Here is an 18,871-nt window from a genome sequence, read left to right on the forward strand (position 1 = left end):
CTGTAGTTATCATTTTTAACTGCTGTATAGTATTCCACTATATATATGTGTATGTATATATTCTAATGCCTACACATCCATTCTCCTGCCAATCAACATTAGGTCACATCTGATTTTGTGCTGTTATACATAATCCTGCTATGAACATTTCCACGCATGTCTCCTGGTACACATGTGCAAGAATTTTCTTAAAAGTGAAATTACTGGGTCATAGCATTTGCTCATGTTTAATTTTTCCAGATAAATGCCAGAATGTTCCCCCAAATTTTACATTCACACCAACAGTGTATGTGAGAGTTTCTATTGCTTCACGTCATTACCATTACCAGAATAATCATTTTCCTCTTTTTTGGTCAATCTGGCATGTGTACAACAGTTCTTATTGTAGAGCTTTAATTAAAATTCCAATATACTAAGAGACTGAATATTTTTGATATGTTTATAAATGATTTGTGGAGTTGTTTTTAATGCTTACTTAAATCTTTTATCCACTTTTTCTACCCACTGTCTATCAAGTCATCTTGTCTTTCATTTTTATTTATTTTTTTGCTACTCATCTCTTGCTACTTATATGTGCTACAGATATCTTTTCCAAGTGTGTAGTTTGTCTTTTATTAGAATTATATCAATAATATTTTGAATTCATTTAGCCAGAATTGTCTGTGATTTGGGGCATGATCTTATAATTTACTATCCAAACTGAACAAGTGAAAGGAAGTGCTAGTAATAATTATTCTGAAATGATATGAATATGAATATGAATATTGTTTTAACCAACTGAGATTCATGGTCATACATGTGATGCAATCTGTGTTCTATTTTTTTAAAGATTTTATCTATTTATGCAAGAGAAACACAGAGAGAGGCAGAGACACATAAGAGGGATAAGCAAGCTGCCTGTGGGAAGCCTGATGTAGGACTCAATCCCAGGACCCCAAGATCATGACCTGAGCCAAAGGCAGAAGCTCAACCACTGAACCACTCAAGTGCTCCTAAAATCTGTGTTCTAGACACACTTTATTAACATCAGACTTATTGTTCAGGCCCATAGATATTTCCCCCAGGAATTTCCATGACAGAGTATGTAATTGAATCCCAAAAGCCATGCCATGTTTTTGACTAATATAAATTGTACCCAAGTACTCTTTCTAATATCATATAACTAATGAAATTCAAGGGACTTTTTATCTCCTTTTTATAAAAAGTAATCTCTGCATCCAATATGGGGTTCAAACTCACCAACCCAAGATCAAGAGTCACATGCTCCACTGACTGAAACAGCCAGGTGCCCCAAAGGGACTTTATCTTAAAATTCTGTATACTGCTTCTCCTGAAGAATCTTGACATGCATTAGTAGATTAACTGATAGACTCACATGTTTAGGTACTGAAATGTAGTTAAGTGATAGACATAAGCTTGGTGGCCGAGCATATCACAAATCTAATGCGGTACTAATATCCAAGGGAAGAAAAATGCCTGATTATTGCCATTTCATGTAAATTTAAACCCACGATTTAAAATGGCTAGCCTTTGGTCCTGATTTGGTCTTTGGAGACTTTTTTGCTCAAAATTCAAACTGACCAGAGACTGAGAGAATATGCACATGGAATACATGATCAGAGCCCTGTGGTCCTTGATATAAAGAAGGAAGTAATGAATAGCAGTGTTTCTCAAGGTCTTGAGGCACACTGGTCACTGAATTGTCCTTGGGGGAAAAAGGATACGATGTAGTCAAACACATTTGCTAATCCTTGACTACTGCATTCCTTCCTGAAGATTCACCAAGGAGAATGATAAAGATCTGAAATGACCTAAGGCTTACAAAATCTGCTTGTTTCATCCTCTTCCTGCTTGGAAATGGAAACGTCATAGTGTCAGCTCCTGTGTTGCTATCCAGTGTGTGGGAAAGCAGGGACAGTGGACTGCAGAGAAGGGAATTGGGTGTGTTGAGACATTTTTGTATGTCCTATGATAGATGGGTTTGTGTTAACTTGCAGAAATTGTAAATCTAGGTTTGGCATGTCTGCTTGGTCCCAGACAGTCTTCATCCATTCACAGAATTACTGACACATAACTCTGTATGTGGAGGTATTAAGTGCTGCTCCACAGCACTACATCATTGAACCTGAAAGATTTCCCTTTCCTTGAAGCTCATGGTACCATGATAACTAACACCCTGAACTGATACAGCTCCTGGGTTTGTCTGTGTCCTCCAGTATTTTTCCTATAGTAATTTTGATTTCCTTAGGACCTAGAAGAAATGGTTCCACACGCCAACCTAATTGACATTCTAGTTATTTCCTTGAATGAAGTGCTAATGCCAAATTACCTTGCAATTGTATCATATAAATACTTAATTTACCTTGATTTAGCTATACATCTTACTCTCATTTGTTCTCGTAATTTAAGATACTGTAAAATCATATCCCAAATTTTTAGGTTATATACACAAAACTATGTGCTCATATATGGTGATTTTAGGAATTTTCAAGAGTATTTTTAATGATATGCAACCTTTACATTAGGCAATAACTTTACAAAAGGCCCATTGTACATAGCAGATGTGAAAAAAATCTTTTTTTTTTTAAGATTTTATTTATTTATTCATAGAGACAGGGAGAGAGGCAGAGACACAGGCAGAGGGAGAAGCAGGCATCATACAGAGAACCTGATGTGGGACTCGATCCAGGGTCTCCAGGATCACGCCCTGGGCTGCAGGCGGCGCTAAACCGCTGCACCACCGGGGCTGCCCTGAAAAAATTCTTCTGTTGTATAGTTTCAAGACTAAAAGGCAACTTTTACTTGAAGAAATAGATGTTCATGTTGTTAATAGAAAATTTAAACAATTTATGTATTATCTCTAAATTTTTTTATTGAGGGATAATGCTTCTGTTAAGTCTAAATCTCTCAACCATGTGAAGAGTTGAGTATTAATTCTTTTGAAACTTTTATAATGGGCCTAAGATGATTTAGCAACTCAATTTGCTAATTTCCTGCAAAAGATGCTGATCTCTTCAAAACTTGATTGGATGGTGTGTTTCATAGACAGCAAAACTTACAGGGTTGTTTTACTGCAAATCAACATTTTTATCTATATGTCGTATTTTTCTAGGAAGAAAGTGTTCATTTTTAGCATAATCTTCAATCTAAAGTTCTCTACCAGTGCTGCAAAATTATCAGTTTTGTTTTATATATTTTCTTGATTATGCATTTCTACAAAGTATTAGCATACTGAGGATTCCATAATATAAAGTTCCAATCAGCTTTACATTCAACTAAAATTTTTCATGAAAATACAAATGAAATTTTAGATACGTGTTACACCTCTCAAAGTCTAGAATGTCTATGTAAATACCTCCAACTCTAATTTTTTAAAAGTACCTACCCAGTTACTCAAAATTATATTTTCTAATTTTTATCTGATATATCCACCAATGATATACTCTATCTCAAATCCTGACACTAAATAAAACACACATTTGTTTTATGTATTAGTACCATCATTAATACCTATGCAGCTCCAAACCAAATGAAAAATATTATTGTATTTACATCATGCATAAAACTGAGATTTGACCATAATCTTAGAAAAGCTTAGAAGTCATTACACCTAAAATAATTTTCATTAGTGACAATCTGTTAGGTACTTCACCTAATTCAGAAAAACCATCAAAGAAACCAGCATTTTTCCTAAGTATATTGTCAAACTTAATATGGATGCAAATGCCATGGTATCAATTCTCCGTCAGTATTCATAATCTGAAGATATAAACCTTAGAAGGAAATTATGACATTACATGAACAGTAGTTAGAATTATTAGGGGTTTCATTTCATTCAAGACACAATGGATTTCACTGGTATTCAAATTGTGTTGCCTACCTATGTGGTCAAGTGATTAATCAATAGGAAAATTAAGTCTGATGTGCTTAAGAAACTGAAGAGATCATTTATTCATCAAAATAAAAAATAAAAATACAAACTACTCAGAAAGGAGTTATGATATGGACAAATTAACATTTCCAAATGAAAATAAATTTTAAGAAGAATAAATGGATAAAAAAGAAAAGGTTGAATAATTATGTATATTAGTTCAACAAATATTAATAGCAAGAAACATTTGGTAAGCCAGCCTCGAAAATTAGCATTAGCCTTGTCTATAGCAGAAAACTTAAATTAGTAAGCTGCTGAAATATGCTCTTTTCTTTTTTTTTTTTTTTTAATTTTATTCAACATACTTGCTTTTACTTGTTTTTCACTTGGAGCTGTTAAAGACAAGAAACAAGAAGATCTAAATTAATTACAAGTCCACAGTCTCTTTCTCAAATAGGTTTAAGGTTATTTATTTTCTTAAAGATTGTATTATAACCTTGGAAACTAAGGAAAAACACTGGTCTCAGAAGGAGAAAATACAACACTGTGACATTTTCTTTGATGTACTATAAATACATGCCATGAACCACAGATTTTTTTATACTTATATATATCTTCTCCCAACACAGAATGCTCATTCACAACTTATTCATTTTGTTTTCCTTTTCAATTAGCTAAGGATTTGATTGTTTTTATATACAAGCCAGTGCATTTTCCTTAAAGTCATAGGAAAAGAATTAATAAATTATCCGATGGTTTCAATTGTTAAAATAAAGCTAATTACTGCCACACTGCTACCCTGTAATCATACTCTGAAATAAACAGATAATGATTTCAAGCAATTTAAGTTATTGTATTTTGTCATGTTTAATATTAGACAATAATAATAAATAGTTAGCTATTTATTAATATTCTTGAAACTGATTATACTCATAGTCATTCTGAATGTTTCTCCATGTTTATGTGTTTCTATGATATATACTCTATTTTAGTTTTCTGCATATGTGCATAAATGAGAATATGTGTTTGGCCCACCTGTGAGAATGTTACTCACAAATGAACAAATCTCTGTTCTCTGTAAGGTAGACAAAAGCATTCCTTCCCAAAGGATAAATAATATCAATGTTAATGTGAAATGATGAAATGTGATTATTTATTTCATCTTGGAAAATATTTAAAAGTCATTCCCTTTTATTTTTTTAAATGTGGTTATTCTATTTGGTATTTCTCCTTTCATTTAATAAACCATTATCAAGTGCCTACAGTATGTATGCCTGGCATTATAATAGGCACTCTAATTTCTGACTCTTTAAAATGGAAACAAGAAAAGGTAATGTAATTATAACAGTATTGTGAGTGCCTATTATAAAGAAAAAAGGATGATGCTATGGGAACTAGTTGGAGAAAAAAACTAAATGGATTTGCGTTGTCTGAGGAAGTTTCACAAACTTAGAAGAATAAGAAATGGAGCTTTGAACCTGTTGTTTGCTGTAGTCTGTGGCAGGCATGGGGGTGGGGTAGGAAATAGTTGAGTTAAATTTGTGTGGTTGGTTATTTACATAACACTGGGTAAATGCAATTTCCATTTAAATGCAATAAAATGGGAAGACAACCAATGGACATTAAATTGATCTATGACTACCTACACATACATACCCACAAACGAAAACTTGGTGACGTTCGTTGAGTAAAATTTGAAGGCAAAATCGACATGTAATATTTTAAAATGAAGTCAGTAAAATAGGTTTAGAAAGTTGCATTTATTTTAATTTGAAATAGCTGATAGGGCAAGCTAAATGATAGAAACCTTTAAGAAAGCCATTTGGAATCCACACCAACAGTATTCTTAGATATATTTGTTTGTATGTGTGTTTTACTGATGGTTGATTCTCAATTCAATTTTCCTCCATTAGAATATAAATATACTGAGGGCAAAATTTGCCTCTACTTTCGCTGCAGCTCCCCTGAGTACTCAAGGAATGTCAATAAGTAATGTTTTGAATAGGGCGAGAATATTTGCTGGAATTGAATATTCCATATTTTACAAGTAAAGCAATATTGGATGCATTTACAGAAAGTGGGTTTTTTTTTTCTTGTTTTGTTTTGTTTTTGTTATTTTACACTCAGCTGTGCTTCTCACACACTGCTCTGACAAATTCATGGGAGGTCTTAGGAAGTTAGGGATTCTGATTTAGTCAGTCCCTGATGAAGCCAAAGACACTGTATTTCTAACAACCTGATGCTGCTGGTTCACAGAACTCTCAGTGGACAGCAAGAGTCTAACATATTATTTGGCTTCTGTTTTCTGAAACTACATTGATATTAACTCTATGTCATGAATTTTAAGTAAAGACCATGGGTTGAAGGGATTTTCTGCCTTTTCTTGGCATCGTCCTTACCACCTGTCTGAGGCTGCAATATTAATAAACATGGGACATCAGGTAGGAAGAATCCAGGAATATGAATCTAACTCACCTGAATGTTCCTTCTTTGACGACTTTGCTGCATCAAACAAAAGAAAAGGAAAAAGTCAACATTCTAAGCCATTCTATCACAATTCAGTATTCAATTGCAAATTAATATAATGAAAGTAAGATAGAGGAATTTAAAAACAGTTACCTGGTTCCACGTATTTTTCTTTCTTTTCCTGTTCTGAAACATAGTATTATTGTTATTATTATTATTATTATTATTCCAATTTTATATGTCACAATTTAATCGCTTTAACACAGATAAACATATATGTGCTAATACTACACTGCAGCAACTAATAAAACAAACTAATAAAATGAATAAAAGAAATCTTTCCTTCTCTTTCCCTCACTGAGTTCCTTCACAGAAGAGCATAAAAATATTTTGTGTAAGAGGAATTAAATTTTTCATGGATAATAAACCAAAAAAATTAATTAGAGTCTATAAATAATGGAAAACATTTAGTTTGCTATTGTATTAGGTCAACATGAAATAAATTTGGGATAAAAAATAAACACAAAGGATAATTATTTCAGCTCTTTTAAAATGATTTTCAGATACAGTTGGACAGATTTCATCTGGAGTTCCTCTTGGAAGGTGAACTCTTCTTATACTGAAAGTTATTTAAGACAAAGGCCTTTCTGCGGCAAACTGAAGACACTGAAATAGATTGAATTTTCGGGGGAAAATAAAACACATTTCCCTTGTTTTTAGGACAAATGCTCCGTATAGAGTCCTTTTTAGATAGTATTTCTTTTTAAGAACCCACTTCTGTCAATATTGTATGAGACAATGCATTATTCTGGCCTCAAGAGTAAGACGACATTTATATTATAATAAGAACTAATTTTATACAAAGTGCAAGTACTAATTTTATGCGAAGTGCTATTATCTGCAATCCTATTTTTTGTTTTGCCTTGACAAGCTTGTCAAATTGATTTAAAAGAAGATTTTCAGGAAATGTCTTAACATAGGTACATTATTATAAGCTTTTTTTAAAGAAAAGGTACAACGAGATTATTTTAAAGTTTCATTCAATGAATACATTTTGGAGACTAGAAGATGTTTACGCTGAAAGAATTTTAAGAACTATATTTTGGGAACACAGAGAGCCATCAAATCTACAGTCATCTCATCAGTCACTCAAGCGTACAATTTTATCAGGAATGTAGTCATATAAGTATAAAGAGCAATTTATCCACTCTCAAGAAGCATGCAGGCAGTAAAACAAATAAACAAATGACTTGACCAAGCGTCACAAGTCAAAAAGAAGACACTTAGGTGACTTAGCTAAAATTAAACACAGTGAGAACATGCCAAAAGTTGTTTGAAAAATATGGAGCAATTAAATGTGTTGCTTAATTTACTGCTGAACTGAAACACCATTCATGTAATGTATCTAAGAAATTTGCAAAGCAATGATAGTTGAAAAAATACTGGAAGTCAATCTGGGTATGCATCAAAACTGAATTCTGGCTATATGTGGTATTACAAAGGTAAAATAAGACCCTTACAATCACAACAGAAAGCCATCATATAAACAGAAAAACACCCGTGCTAATTTGGAACAATGTTAAGAGCACTTATTATGTAAGATAATTCAAGATATCGTTATTGAATTATCTTTGATAAATATAAAGTAAAATACTCTTTAATTCAACAAGGACTGCCAAATCATAGCTATGATTGACTTGTTTTTGCTTTTTATTTTGAAAAAATTATAGTTTATAAAAATTTTCAAAAATATGTATAGGAAGATCCCCCCCATGTACTTTTCACCCTGTTTCTCAACCGTGATTTATTTTAAACTCAGAAAAGAATAACTTCTTAATTGCGATAACTAGACAAGTAGAAGCAAAGTAAGAATACAGGGATGGAGATGTATAATTGAAAGAAGCAATCTTAAAGATAGAAAGTCTAAGTCAAACAAATTCAAAGATATAACCATAACAACAATAAAAGCAAGTCTGGGGGTATCTGGGTGGGTGTCTCAGTTTGTTCAGAGTCTGACTCTTGGTTTCAACTCAGGTCATGATCTTGTGCGTTGTGCGATCCAGCCCCACGTCAGCCCCCAGGCTCTGACAGGAGTCGACTTCTCTAGGCTCTCTCTCTCTCTCTCTGTCTCTCTGCTCTCCCCCCACCCCCCACTGGTGGTCTCACACGTGAGCACACGAGCATGCGAGTTCTCTCTCAAATAAATAAATAAATCTTTTTAAAAAAACAAAACAAAACAACTCTAGATGATAAACCGGAGCAAACAAGTTAATTTAAAATGAATTATTAGTTGTTTAGAGGAATTTTTTTTTTCTTTTCTCTATTACTGCCCAAGTCACAATCCACCAAACTTCTCAGTGAGGGATGTAAATGAATGCCTGGGAAGGCCTTTTTAAAAAAAAAATTAAATATACCAATTCTCTGAAGATTGCCAAAGAGATGCAGTGTGTCTGCAAGATCTTTTAAATTATATAGCCTGCAATAAAGTGAGGGCCTTAAGGTTACATATATATTATTTAACATCATTTTTCACATCTCTGGTTATCCTCCATTTTCCTGCTGGTGCACTGGTTTATAGAGTGTTTCTGTGTCTGTCTGTGAGCCAATGCTCATCAGCAGCTGTGCACACACATAAATTTGAAACTGAAGGAACACATACTTCTCTATAGATAGATTGCTCCCCCTGGCTGAGTTGTACTATAATTTCATGATTCTTTCCACAGAACATCTTAGAGCATTTTTATGACATAGAATGCCTCAGTGTCCTCACCTTTTGGAGGACCAAAACATACATAAAATCTTCAAAAAGTGTTGTATGTTTTAAAACAGACGTTTTTTAAATATCACTGGGATCTTTAAAAGCTCTGCATTTCTGGGAATGAGATGATTTTCAACAGCTGATTGAATAGGGTTAAATTGGGGGGTTTTTGTTTCCATTTGTTCAACATATCCTAATTCCTTCAGAAGAGAGCATGTACTTGCAAAAGATACAACGCAGAGGCATCTGGCTTTCCCGTTAGCAAACAGCTTTAACAGGGTGTTAAAGCAACAGTGGAGGGTATGGATTGCAAGCGATGCATATATAAGCCACAGTGCTTATAAGGGGGAAATCACATTAAGAATGAAATGTCAAATATCATATGGACATGCCAAAATATTTACGGATATAAGGAAAAAGATAAGAGGGAAAGAGGTTATAAAACCAGGCTGAAAAACAACTTCTCTTTGGTCTTTTTTAAGGACTGAGAACTAACCAGATTATAGGAACTAAATTTACAGGAACTAAATTTATTCCAATAACCGAAATGAAGTTATAATTTTGGTTATGAGGCTGTGGATAATATTATTAGATGATTGTATGAATTTGGGAAGGAATTTAAGAATGACTGCCATGGTTTTTAGTCCCTCTGATCTTCAGGTTATATATATTTTTTTCATTCTAACAAAAAATAACAAGTAGAGCTCACATGCATCAAATATAAAAGAGATATTCAAAACTGCAAGTCTAAATATACCAGCAAGCCAATAATAGTTGTAAAGAGAAAAAAAAAACATATACACAAATATACTTTGCATGCATTTCCTTACTTTTTCCCTTGGGATGTTCTGTTGAAAGAAATAAAAACAATTTAAAAAACCAATTGCTTTTAAAATGTTTAAAGGTAAAATTACTCCCCCAACATATTGACTAGACTAAAATTTTTCCAACCCCTTCCACCATTCTCTCTCGAATTTCAGGTTGCTCTGAGGTATTGCCGATTACTACTATAGGCGTTTCCATAATTTGAGTGCAAAGCATTGTTTGACAATGAATCAAACTAGGATTACACGGTTTAGCCATTTTCAATGATATATATCTTGCAGTCTTCTTAAACACAGGTGAACACATAATCACATATAAGCAAATACAAAAGAAACATATGAGTTGCCAGATGAGTAATGATTCTATTCAAGACTTAGAGGGGACGATTCAGTTCCTAACTGATGCTGATGTATCCAAGATTAATTGAATTTATGCTTTCTAGTAAAATAAATGCTTGATTCTGAACATTATTCAATTTTTTGTCAAGAAACATTTCTTTGAAAATAATTATTGTGAAAGGTAAACATACACAGTATTTATTTTTTATTTTGCCAAATATACCTCATAGCAATATTGTCAGAAAATATTTGCCTCTCTCCCACATGTTCTCTCTCTCTCTCACTTTCTCTCCTCTATCCCATATTCTCATGTATTGTTTTTTCTTCTACAATAATCCTTTAAGAGGAAATGCAATTTGGGAATTCATCAAATATAAGACAGAAAAGGAAAATACTTCCAATACCTTCTACAGGTGTTTTTGTTTTCTTGGAATCTGAAAATACAAAGATAAATAATTGATAAAGCACATACGATAAATCAACAACTGATTAGTTTACAATAAAATGCCAAACACTCTGAAATAATCTTCAACAAAGTGGACTGATGCATGATGTATTTCTAGAATCTGGGGTTTAAAGAGAAATAACTGTTTTTGAGAAGATGAGTACAGAGTGAGGGAGTACACAAGAAATTTTCTGAAATAGGAAGACTATAAAAAAGAACAAAGATGAAAGAAAATATCCACATAGAGTTTTCACAGAGATCATATGGTGCCTATCAAAGCTTTAACCTTTTAATAGAAAGTCAAGCTGAGCCAATATATGGTCTACTTCCATAAAGATGGGCTGAAGCCCATAATTTAGTCTGTGGTTTGTTCATTTTCTCAATCTAAAGCCACACGATGTGGATCACCTGCTTTGTACTCTCTGAACAATCAATATATTTATAATACAAATATTCAGTTATTTCTATTGTAATGGGAAAAAACCAGGCTGATGTCGGCTCATCAGTTACTGATGAACACATTATATTTTGTAGCTGCTACAGAGTACTGTGTAATCAGTGGTCAGCAGACAACTGCTTTATTTTTAGTCTTTGGGTGTTCAGCCTGGATCTGAAGATTTTATTATTTTTTAGTATTTAGGCCATGTAGCTTTCTGTTCCTATCACTGGAAAATAAAATGGGAGTTTTCTGACCCTGTTTATTTTAGAATAGAGGCAGCTTAACTCAAGTTTCTGCTCAGAAATATTCTATTTATCTTTGCTTTTTTTTCTTTATCTCTTTTGTAATTTAACTTTGAAATTTTCTGAATATTATTGAAATTAGAATTGTAATAATGAACTATGATTGATCATTGCAAAAGGTAGATAAACTGTTTTCTGGCTGATAGTTGTATGCTTTAGAATTGAGAATGGTGGACATTTACTAATAATATGTAAGTTAATGGATTTGTGTGCCTTATAGGGACGCATTTGACACCTTGATTTTACTTTCATAATGAAGTGATGAAACTAAAATGTTTGGAGATGACAATGAATGGGAGTTTATTCACAAAAAGCAGTTAGGTGGTCAACTGAGTTGTTTTATGAAAAAATGATAACCAATGACAGTAATAGTGTGGTATAAGTGAAAACTCACTTTCATAGAAATATAAGCTAGAAACACATTTTAGGAAAGCAACTTGAAAGTTGCTTTATAACTAGAAAGTTATAAAAATAAGCATACTTTAAAAAAATAAGCATGCTTTTTTGATATAGTAAGTCCACTACTAGAAATCCAAAAAAAAATGCTATATAATCATAAAAAATAAATATAGGAAGAGGCTTTTTACAACATTGTTCTACATTTCTAAATAATGGGAATATTAAACAGTATCTTCTGAACACTAATGGAGCAGTTAAATAATCCATAGATATGCACATAATAGAAAAATAAAGTCATTCAAGTGATATTTTTGCAATCTCTTCTTGTGAACTTTTAACTTTTCTGTAATAGGGATATGTTCCATGTATGAAGGGAAAACAAATGCTATTTTGAAAAATAATATATCCTTGGAACAAAACATTTACGTATTCAATAAATACCTATTAAGCATTATTATGTCCAGTGTGTCATAATATAACGAATATTGAACTATAATATCCTTCCTGCCCCTTCAAAAGACAGTTTTCTTGACAGTTTCTCATCTGGAACTATAACTGAGTAGGCTAAATTTGTTTTCTAAAATGTGCTTTGCAAGCACTCTCTTATTCATTTCCTTCATGAGTAATTATCCTAATCAGATAAGCAAATAACTCAAATATATAGAAAAATATGATATAAAACTATTTCATGTAAGAGTATGATAAATATCATCTGATTCACATGCCTAACAATGAACAATGCAGGCATGGATTCTTGTAGCATGACAGCTGAAATTATGAAGTGGAAAGTTCAGTGATCTTTCTAAGTTCTCAATTAATTTGGCTCTAGTATGCCAGAGTAGGATTTCTGCCTTCCCCAAAGGTCATGTGACTCACACTAAGCCCTCTTTTGAACCTAGACCACAGCCAATATGGAAATCACTGGAAGATTATGGCAAGCACATATTCATTCAGGGATACAAAGGAAAATAAAGTTTGGGAAGAGACTGGTGGGACAGACAGAGAATAAAATGTGGCAGGTAAGGAGAAGACTTTTTCCACCCTCTTGCCTCTATTCTCTGACTAGAGGCTGGCATGGGGTAGATGTGGAAAGCTGAATACAATTATCTATCCGTGAGATGCCTGTTGTTTTAATCTGCTTTCCTTCTCCTCGTGATAAGAATCAGTAATAGTGTATTAGATAGCAATTGCACTGAAATGAAAGAATAAAAAATGAAAAATAAATAATGAAGGAAGTCCAGGATCAGGTAAAGTAAAGAGCTTATTGGGATAAAGTAAAACATTTCATGAAGAAGAAATGTAAAAAAATAACAAGCTATGATCACACCAAGTAGGTTTTAAAAATTCAATACATGTGTTCTAAAAAAGGGAGCTATATTGAAATTAAGTTAAAATGTCATTATAAAATCATGTCTTTGGGTTATGAGTCAACAGAGCAGCAGATTTACACAAGTAAAATACCTGAGCAACAAAAAACATAATGCTTAGAACTGAAAAATCACACACTGACCCTGAAAAGCTATTAGCAGCAGCCATTAATACTCAGACTATTAAACTTCATTATACCCTCTCAGCATTATACTCTGCTGAAATGGCTTAAAAATATTATAAAAGGCTTGCTCAGTGAATATACTTCCCTGAAGACCATATGCCCAATAATCTGAACAACAGTCTTTTATTAAGAACATCGAAGCTCATAGCAGCTGTGATTTAAAAGAAGTGATGTGTTTGCAATCTGTTCAATTCATCATTCACTCATCTTTAGCAACCCACAGTAGTTCCCCTCATCCAGGGGGGATATATTCCAAGCCCCCCCCCCCTCCCAGTGGATGTCTAAAACCGCAGAAAGGACCAAACCCTATATATACTATATATTTTTTCTATACATGCGAACCTATGATGAAGTTTAATTTATAAATTAGGCATAAAAAGAAATTAGTAACAATAGGTAATAATAAAATAGAAAAATTATAACAATATACTGTAAAAAAAGTCATGTGAATATGGTCTCTCTCAAAATATCTTACGGTACTATACTCACCCTTCTTGTGATGATATGAAATGATAAAATGCCTGTGTGATGAGATAAAGTGAGCTGAATGACGTAGGCATTATGACTAATGTTAGGCTACCGTGGACCTTCTAACCATGTGTCGAAAGGAGGACCATCTGCTTCTAGGTGGTAATTCACCTCAGGTCACTGAAACTGCCAAATTGAAACTGCAGATAAAGAGGGACTTCTGTATCAGGTATGGTCTAGTATGTTCCTAAGTGATGCTGGAGAAAAACTAAATACTAGTTGTATCAAAGGGAAAAATTAACTCTCCGGTAGTCTGAGAATGCAGGTGATAAAGCACTCCATTTCCTTTGTATAATTTGCCCATTGACATATTTATTCAGTTACAATTACAGATATTTTGCTCTGTCTTTCAGCATAATTTCCCTTCAGATCTCAATTTTGAAGGCCTAATTCTCACATGCATTCAACTCTACTTGCTCTTGTTCTAGTTATAGTAAATGATAAATCCAATCTGGCACATTCTCAATGGAACTGTATCCTTCAGAAATAAATTGTGTTGGAAAACTCAAAGGCTTTCCAGCCTCTAGGAATTCATACAGGAAGCTAAGTTTAAATATATGGGATCTACCTAGATTTGCTAGTGCAATCTAAGCAGCAGCTAGTGATCAAAATACCTATGATGAAATTGTCAGACATCTGGCTATGATTTTTCAGACCTAAAAAGTTTACTGGAATATAACTTCCAATATGATAATGATGATGATGATGATATGAGGATAATAATAATATTATGATGATGATAATAATAATAATAATTCTTTCCTGCCTGGGGTGTGGAAAATTGAGTATCTATTCATATTTCTTATAGATATTACATTGATCTTAAGAGTCTTAGATCTTACTGATTCATTCACAGAATAAATATTTGTTAAGCAATGTGCAAACTGAGAAAATGTGTCAGTCCCAATAGGAGATAAAATTGAATTAGACATGGTCCCTTTAATAAAAAATTTTAAACTCTATTAGAGTAAAAGGAAAATGAATACCTTTAATATAAGTACAACTTGGTAAAAAATAAGTGATGGTAGGGAGGTATAGATAAATTCTGATGAGAGATTATAAATGAAAAAGAAAAAAAAATTTAATTGATAGGGTCAGATGTCTTAGAGGAAGAATAATTTTTCCTGAGCCCTAAAATCATTGAATATTCGTAGAAGGAAATAGAAAGGATAACCTCTGTTTTGATATTGGCAGCAACAAAGGCAAGACAGAAAGTTTTATGTATAAAATCGAGAATGGCTTGATATGGATTGAAGTATGTGATACCTAAAGGAAGAAAGTGAAGAAAAGTATAAGGTAAAGCCTCTGTGATGATGCCATGGTGGCTCTGCACATATCCATATAGAACCTGCAGGCCAAGTTTTATTATTTTTTTAAAAGATTTTCTTTATTTATTCATGAGAGACACAGACAGAGAGGCAGAGACACAGGCAGAGGGAGAAGCAGGCTCCATGCAGGGAGCCCGACGTGGGGCTTGATCCCGGGTCTCCAGGATCACAGCCTGAGCCAAAGGCAGAAACTCAACCACTGAGCCACCCAGGCACCCGCAAGCCAAGTTTTAAACCACAGCTAATGTGAGTATCAGCAGAATGCCTTATGATCCTTCTGGAACACAAGAGGATGGGTGGCTATCGTCAGACAACTTCTTATAACCTCCTGAGTTCTCCAGCCTAGAACACTTTGGAATTGAGTTGCAGACCATTAAACCATTTGGCTGTGGTCTAGAACTGGCTCCTCCACACTGAAGTGTCCCTAAATTGTATTAAAGCATTATCTGGCCTCTTTTCTTTGGGTGTCATCACTTTTTGGTGTGTAGGACAAGAGAACCATGAAGTGTTGGCACCTTCAGCTATTCTTGCTTTTGCTGACCATGAAGGTAATGAATTGTCTCTATCTCGAAAGATCTCATTGTATCTTTCCTGGTGGAATTATTCAGGCTTTGGCTTTGTCTTTGCCTAGATGTATACATGACAGGAAGTCAGGAAACAGACTGTGCAGACCAGGTCTACAGGTTAAGGTCTGTAGACCATATTCTGTGGTTGGTGTGAAGCCACTGAATATTTTAAACAGGTAACATCATGAAAAGTTTTATGAAGCCAGTTCAGTTTTTTGAAGGACACTAGAGAAAATATTATAGGCAGGATTATTATTTAGGTTAGAGATTCTCAAATTGTTTCATCTCAGGAATCCTTTAAGTTCTTTACAATTTTAAAAGACCCCAAACAGCTTTCATTTATGTATTTATGTAGTTTCTACCCATTGATGTTTATAATTTTAAAAATTAAAGTTGAGAAAAATTTAAAATATAAATTTGCTTATGCATTTAGTAAAAAAAAGAATAAACATGTTACATGTTAGCACCAATAATATATTTTTATGACAAATATATTTCCAATGCAGAAAAATTGGTAAGATGAGTGACTTTGTGAATCTCATTAATGTCTGGCTTAATGAGAAGACAATTGGATTTGCATATCTGCTTAAGTATTCAATCTGTTGCAATAACGCAAATTATGTAGCCTCTGGAAACTCCAGTGTAGACTCATGGGAGGACAATGAACCAGGCGAACTATGACTTCATATTTTCATAAAAATAGTGTTGACCTCAAAAAACCACTGAAAGGGTCTCAAAGACCCCCAGGAGTCCTTGACCACATTTTGAGAACGTCTGATTTCAGAAATCGTTGCCCTGGTTCACATGAGAAGTTAGTAAAACCAGTATGAGGTCACAAACAGCAACGTGAGGTGAAATCTAGAGGACCAGATGCTGTGAATGAAGATTAGCCTTTCTAATTATTTTAGGAAAGATTAAACAAAAGAGAGTTCAGCCAAATTAAAAATTCTAGAAGACTAAATGCCAGGGGCAAGGGAAAAACAGAGGTTGAAGCTTACACCAGAATTTGTGTCTCTCCATCTACTAAGAGAGTGGGGCAATTATATAAGAAGAAATGGAGAATAAGCACATTTTATACAGAAAAAATATATAATTTGATGGGATTTTGACATTGAGAACTAATGAAAAGTAAGAATGTGTGTTAATAGATGTCTATCGGAGGAGAAAGAGTGGCATACAGGGGAAATTTCAGTAGAAAAAGGCTTAGAGGAAGAAGGACGTCAGTGGAATATTTACTTAGCTCCACTTAAGTCAAGATATGATTGCTCTGATGCCAAAATTCCAAAGAACAGTAAAATTGATGGGCAAAGCTCAGTGAAGCCCAGGATCTCTCTTGTTAAGGTTTCTGAGAGAGATATGCTAGGACATGGGAGCATAAATCTTAACATGAAAAGCAAATCTTTAGGGTTCACTATGCAAGAAAAGCCCTTTGTCCCCTGGTGCACAAACCATCTTTGATAATAACACTGGCATGCACTTTTGTTTATGTATTTTAAAATTCACTAACAAAAGAACTTCCCAGGGCATTCTAATTAAGCCCTAAGGCCCTCCTGATTTTCTTCTTCTCCAGGAAATTTGTCAACCATTAGTATCTTTGTTGTTGTTGTTGTTGTTGTTGTTGTTGTTGCTTTTATTTTGTTAAAAAAGGTTTTATTTATTTATTCATGAAAGACACACAGAGAGAGGCAGAGACACTGGCAGAGGGAGAAGCAGGCTCCATGCAGGGAGCCCGATGTGGGACTCCACCCCAGGACTCCAGGATCACGCCCTGGGCCAAAGGCAGGCGGTAAACCGCTGAGCCACCCAGGGATCCCATCCATTAGTATCTTTCAACATATACACTTCACGAGTTTAAATGTAAATAATAATTAAAAAAAACTTTGTATAAAATAGAATGTTGAAAATCCAAATTGTATCTGGTAATTTGTATTAAACATGCCTCGTTTGAATACACATGTGCTTCCTGCCTCTTTGGAAAAGATTTCTATAATCTTATGGAGATTATGGAAAACAAGAAACAAGAGCTAGCAAGCTTAGATCTATATACCTCTCACCCCTGCTTAACAGGAAAAAGGGAAATAGAAACTCATGAAACATAATCAAAAGATGGCCCAGGATAGCTGGACATTGGATCTGTTTTCCTTTATATTCTGGAAACAATGAAAATTATTCCAGATAGCTGTTATTTTTTTTTTCTCAACTGCATAATCTTTGCAATTATAAAACTTTTCCAAGTAAGAGATAAAAGATAATCTATGAAACTCTTTGGAAATAATAATTTAATAATAATAAAATAAAAACAATAATAAAATGGGGTCTATGTGTAATATATTTTACAGCTGGTAGTGGACACTGGACCACTTGACTCTCCAAGATAAAGCTCTGCCCCAGCTCTCCAAGCTCTTCCAAATGTTGCAGATTGATTACAAACAATTTCTATTAAAAAAAAAAAAAAAAAAGGAAGCATCTAACCAGGAAAACTAGAACAAAAAAAACCTTTGAAGCACAACAATGAGGGGGGAAAAAGATATAAAGCCTAAAGCTATGCAATTTGTAATTTGACTATTGTTCATATGCCCAAAAGTCTTCTAATACTTTGGTTTGAATACTAATGAATTGAAAAATAACTTCATGTTACTCTTTTTCTTAAATCAAATGGTGAATTGTTCTTTATTCCTAAGAAAGAATGGTGGAAAAGATTCACATTTTTGAGGACTGTCTATCAAAAACTGCCTATCAAAAACCAAGAACTTACTCTCATTCTTTCTTTTTAACATCTCTGTACACTCACCACAGTGTTCATCATGTAAACAATGTAATTTCCAGAATACACCTAAAGATTTCTTATGTGTACATGGGGAATTAATACTGATTTCAATCTCTTGAAAATAAACTCACTAACATGTCTTAGTCGGCTTTATTTTCATACCATGGTATTGCTCTGTATGAACAAATAATGACCAACTAAAATATTTTTTCTATCTCCCATCTATGGACTCTTAGATTCCTGTTTAATAGAAGCAGAATGTGACTTCCAAGCTGTTATGATTATTT

General features: G+C 33.6%; 1 protein-coding gene across 19 annotated transcripts in view; it reads right to left on the reverse strand.

Moving 5' to 3' along the window:
• Window positions 1-18,871, reverse strand: part of TRDN (triadin) — a 361,517-nt gene that overhangs the window by 125,643 nt on the left and 217,003 nt on the right. For all 19 annotated transcript variants that reach the window (XM_077902099.1, XM_077902108.1, XM_077902007.1 and 16 more), the window contains 5 exons: window positions 10,663-10,692; window positions 9,926-9,943; window positions 6,491-6,523; window positions 6,347-6,373; window positions 4,237-4,263 (listed from right to left, as the gene is read on the reverse strand). In XM_077902099.1, coding sequence (XP_077758225.1) covers window positions 4,237-4,263; window positions 6,347-6,373; window positions 6,491-6,523; window positions 9,926-9,943; window positions 10,663-10,692 — 135 coding nt within the window. The remainder of the gene's footprint in view (window positions 1-4,236; window positions 4,264-6,346; window positions 6,374-6,490; window positions 6,524-9,925; window positions 9,944-10,662; window positions 10,693-18,871) is intronic.

This window comes from Canis aureus, chromosome 1 (assembly GCF_053574225.1).
Source record: "Canis aureus isolate CA01 chromosome 1, VMU_Caureus_v.1.0, whole genome shotgun sequence".
Lineage (NCBI taxonomy): Eukaryota > Metazoa > Chordata > Mammalia > Carnivora > Canidae > Canis > Canis aureus.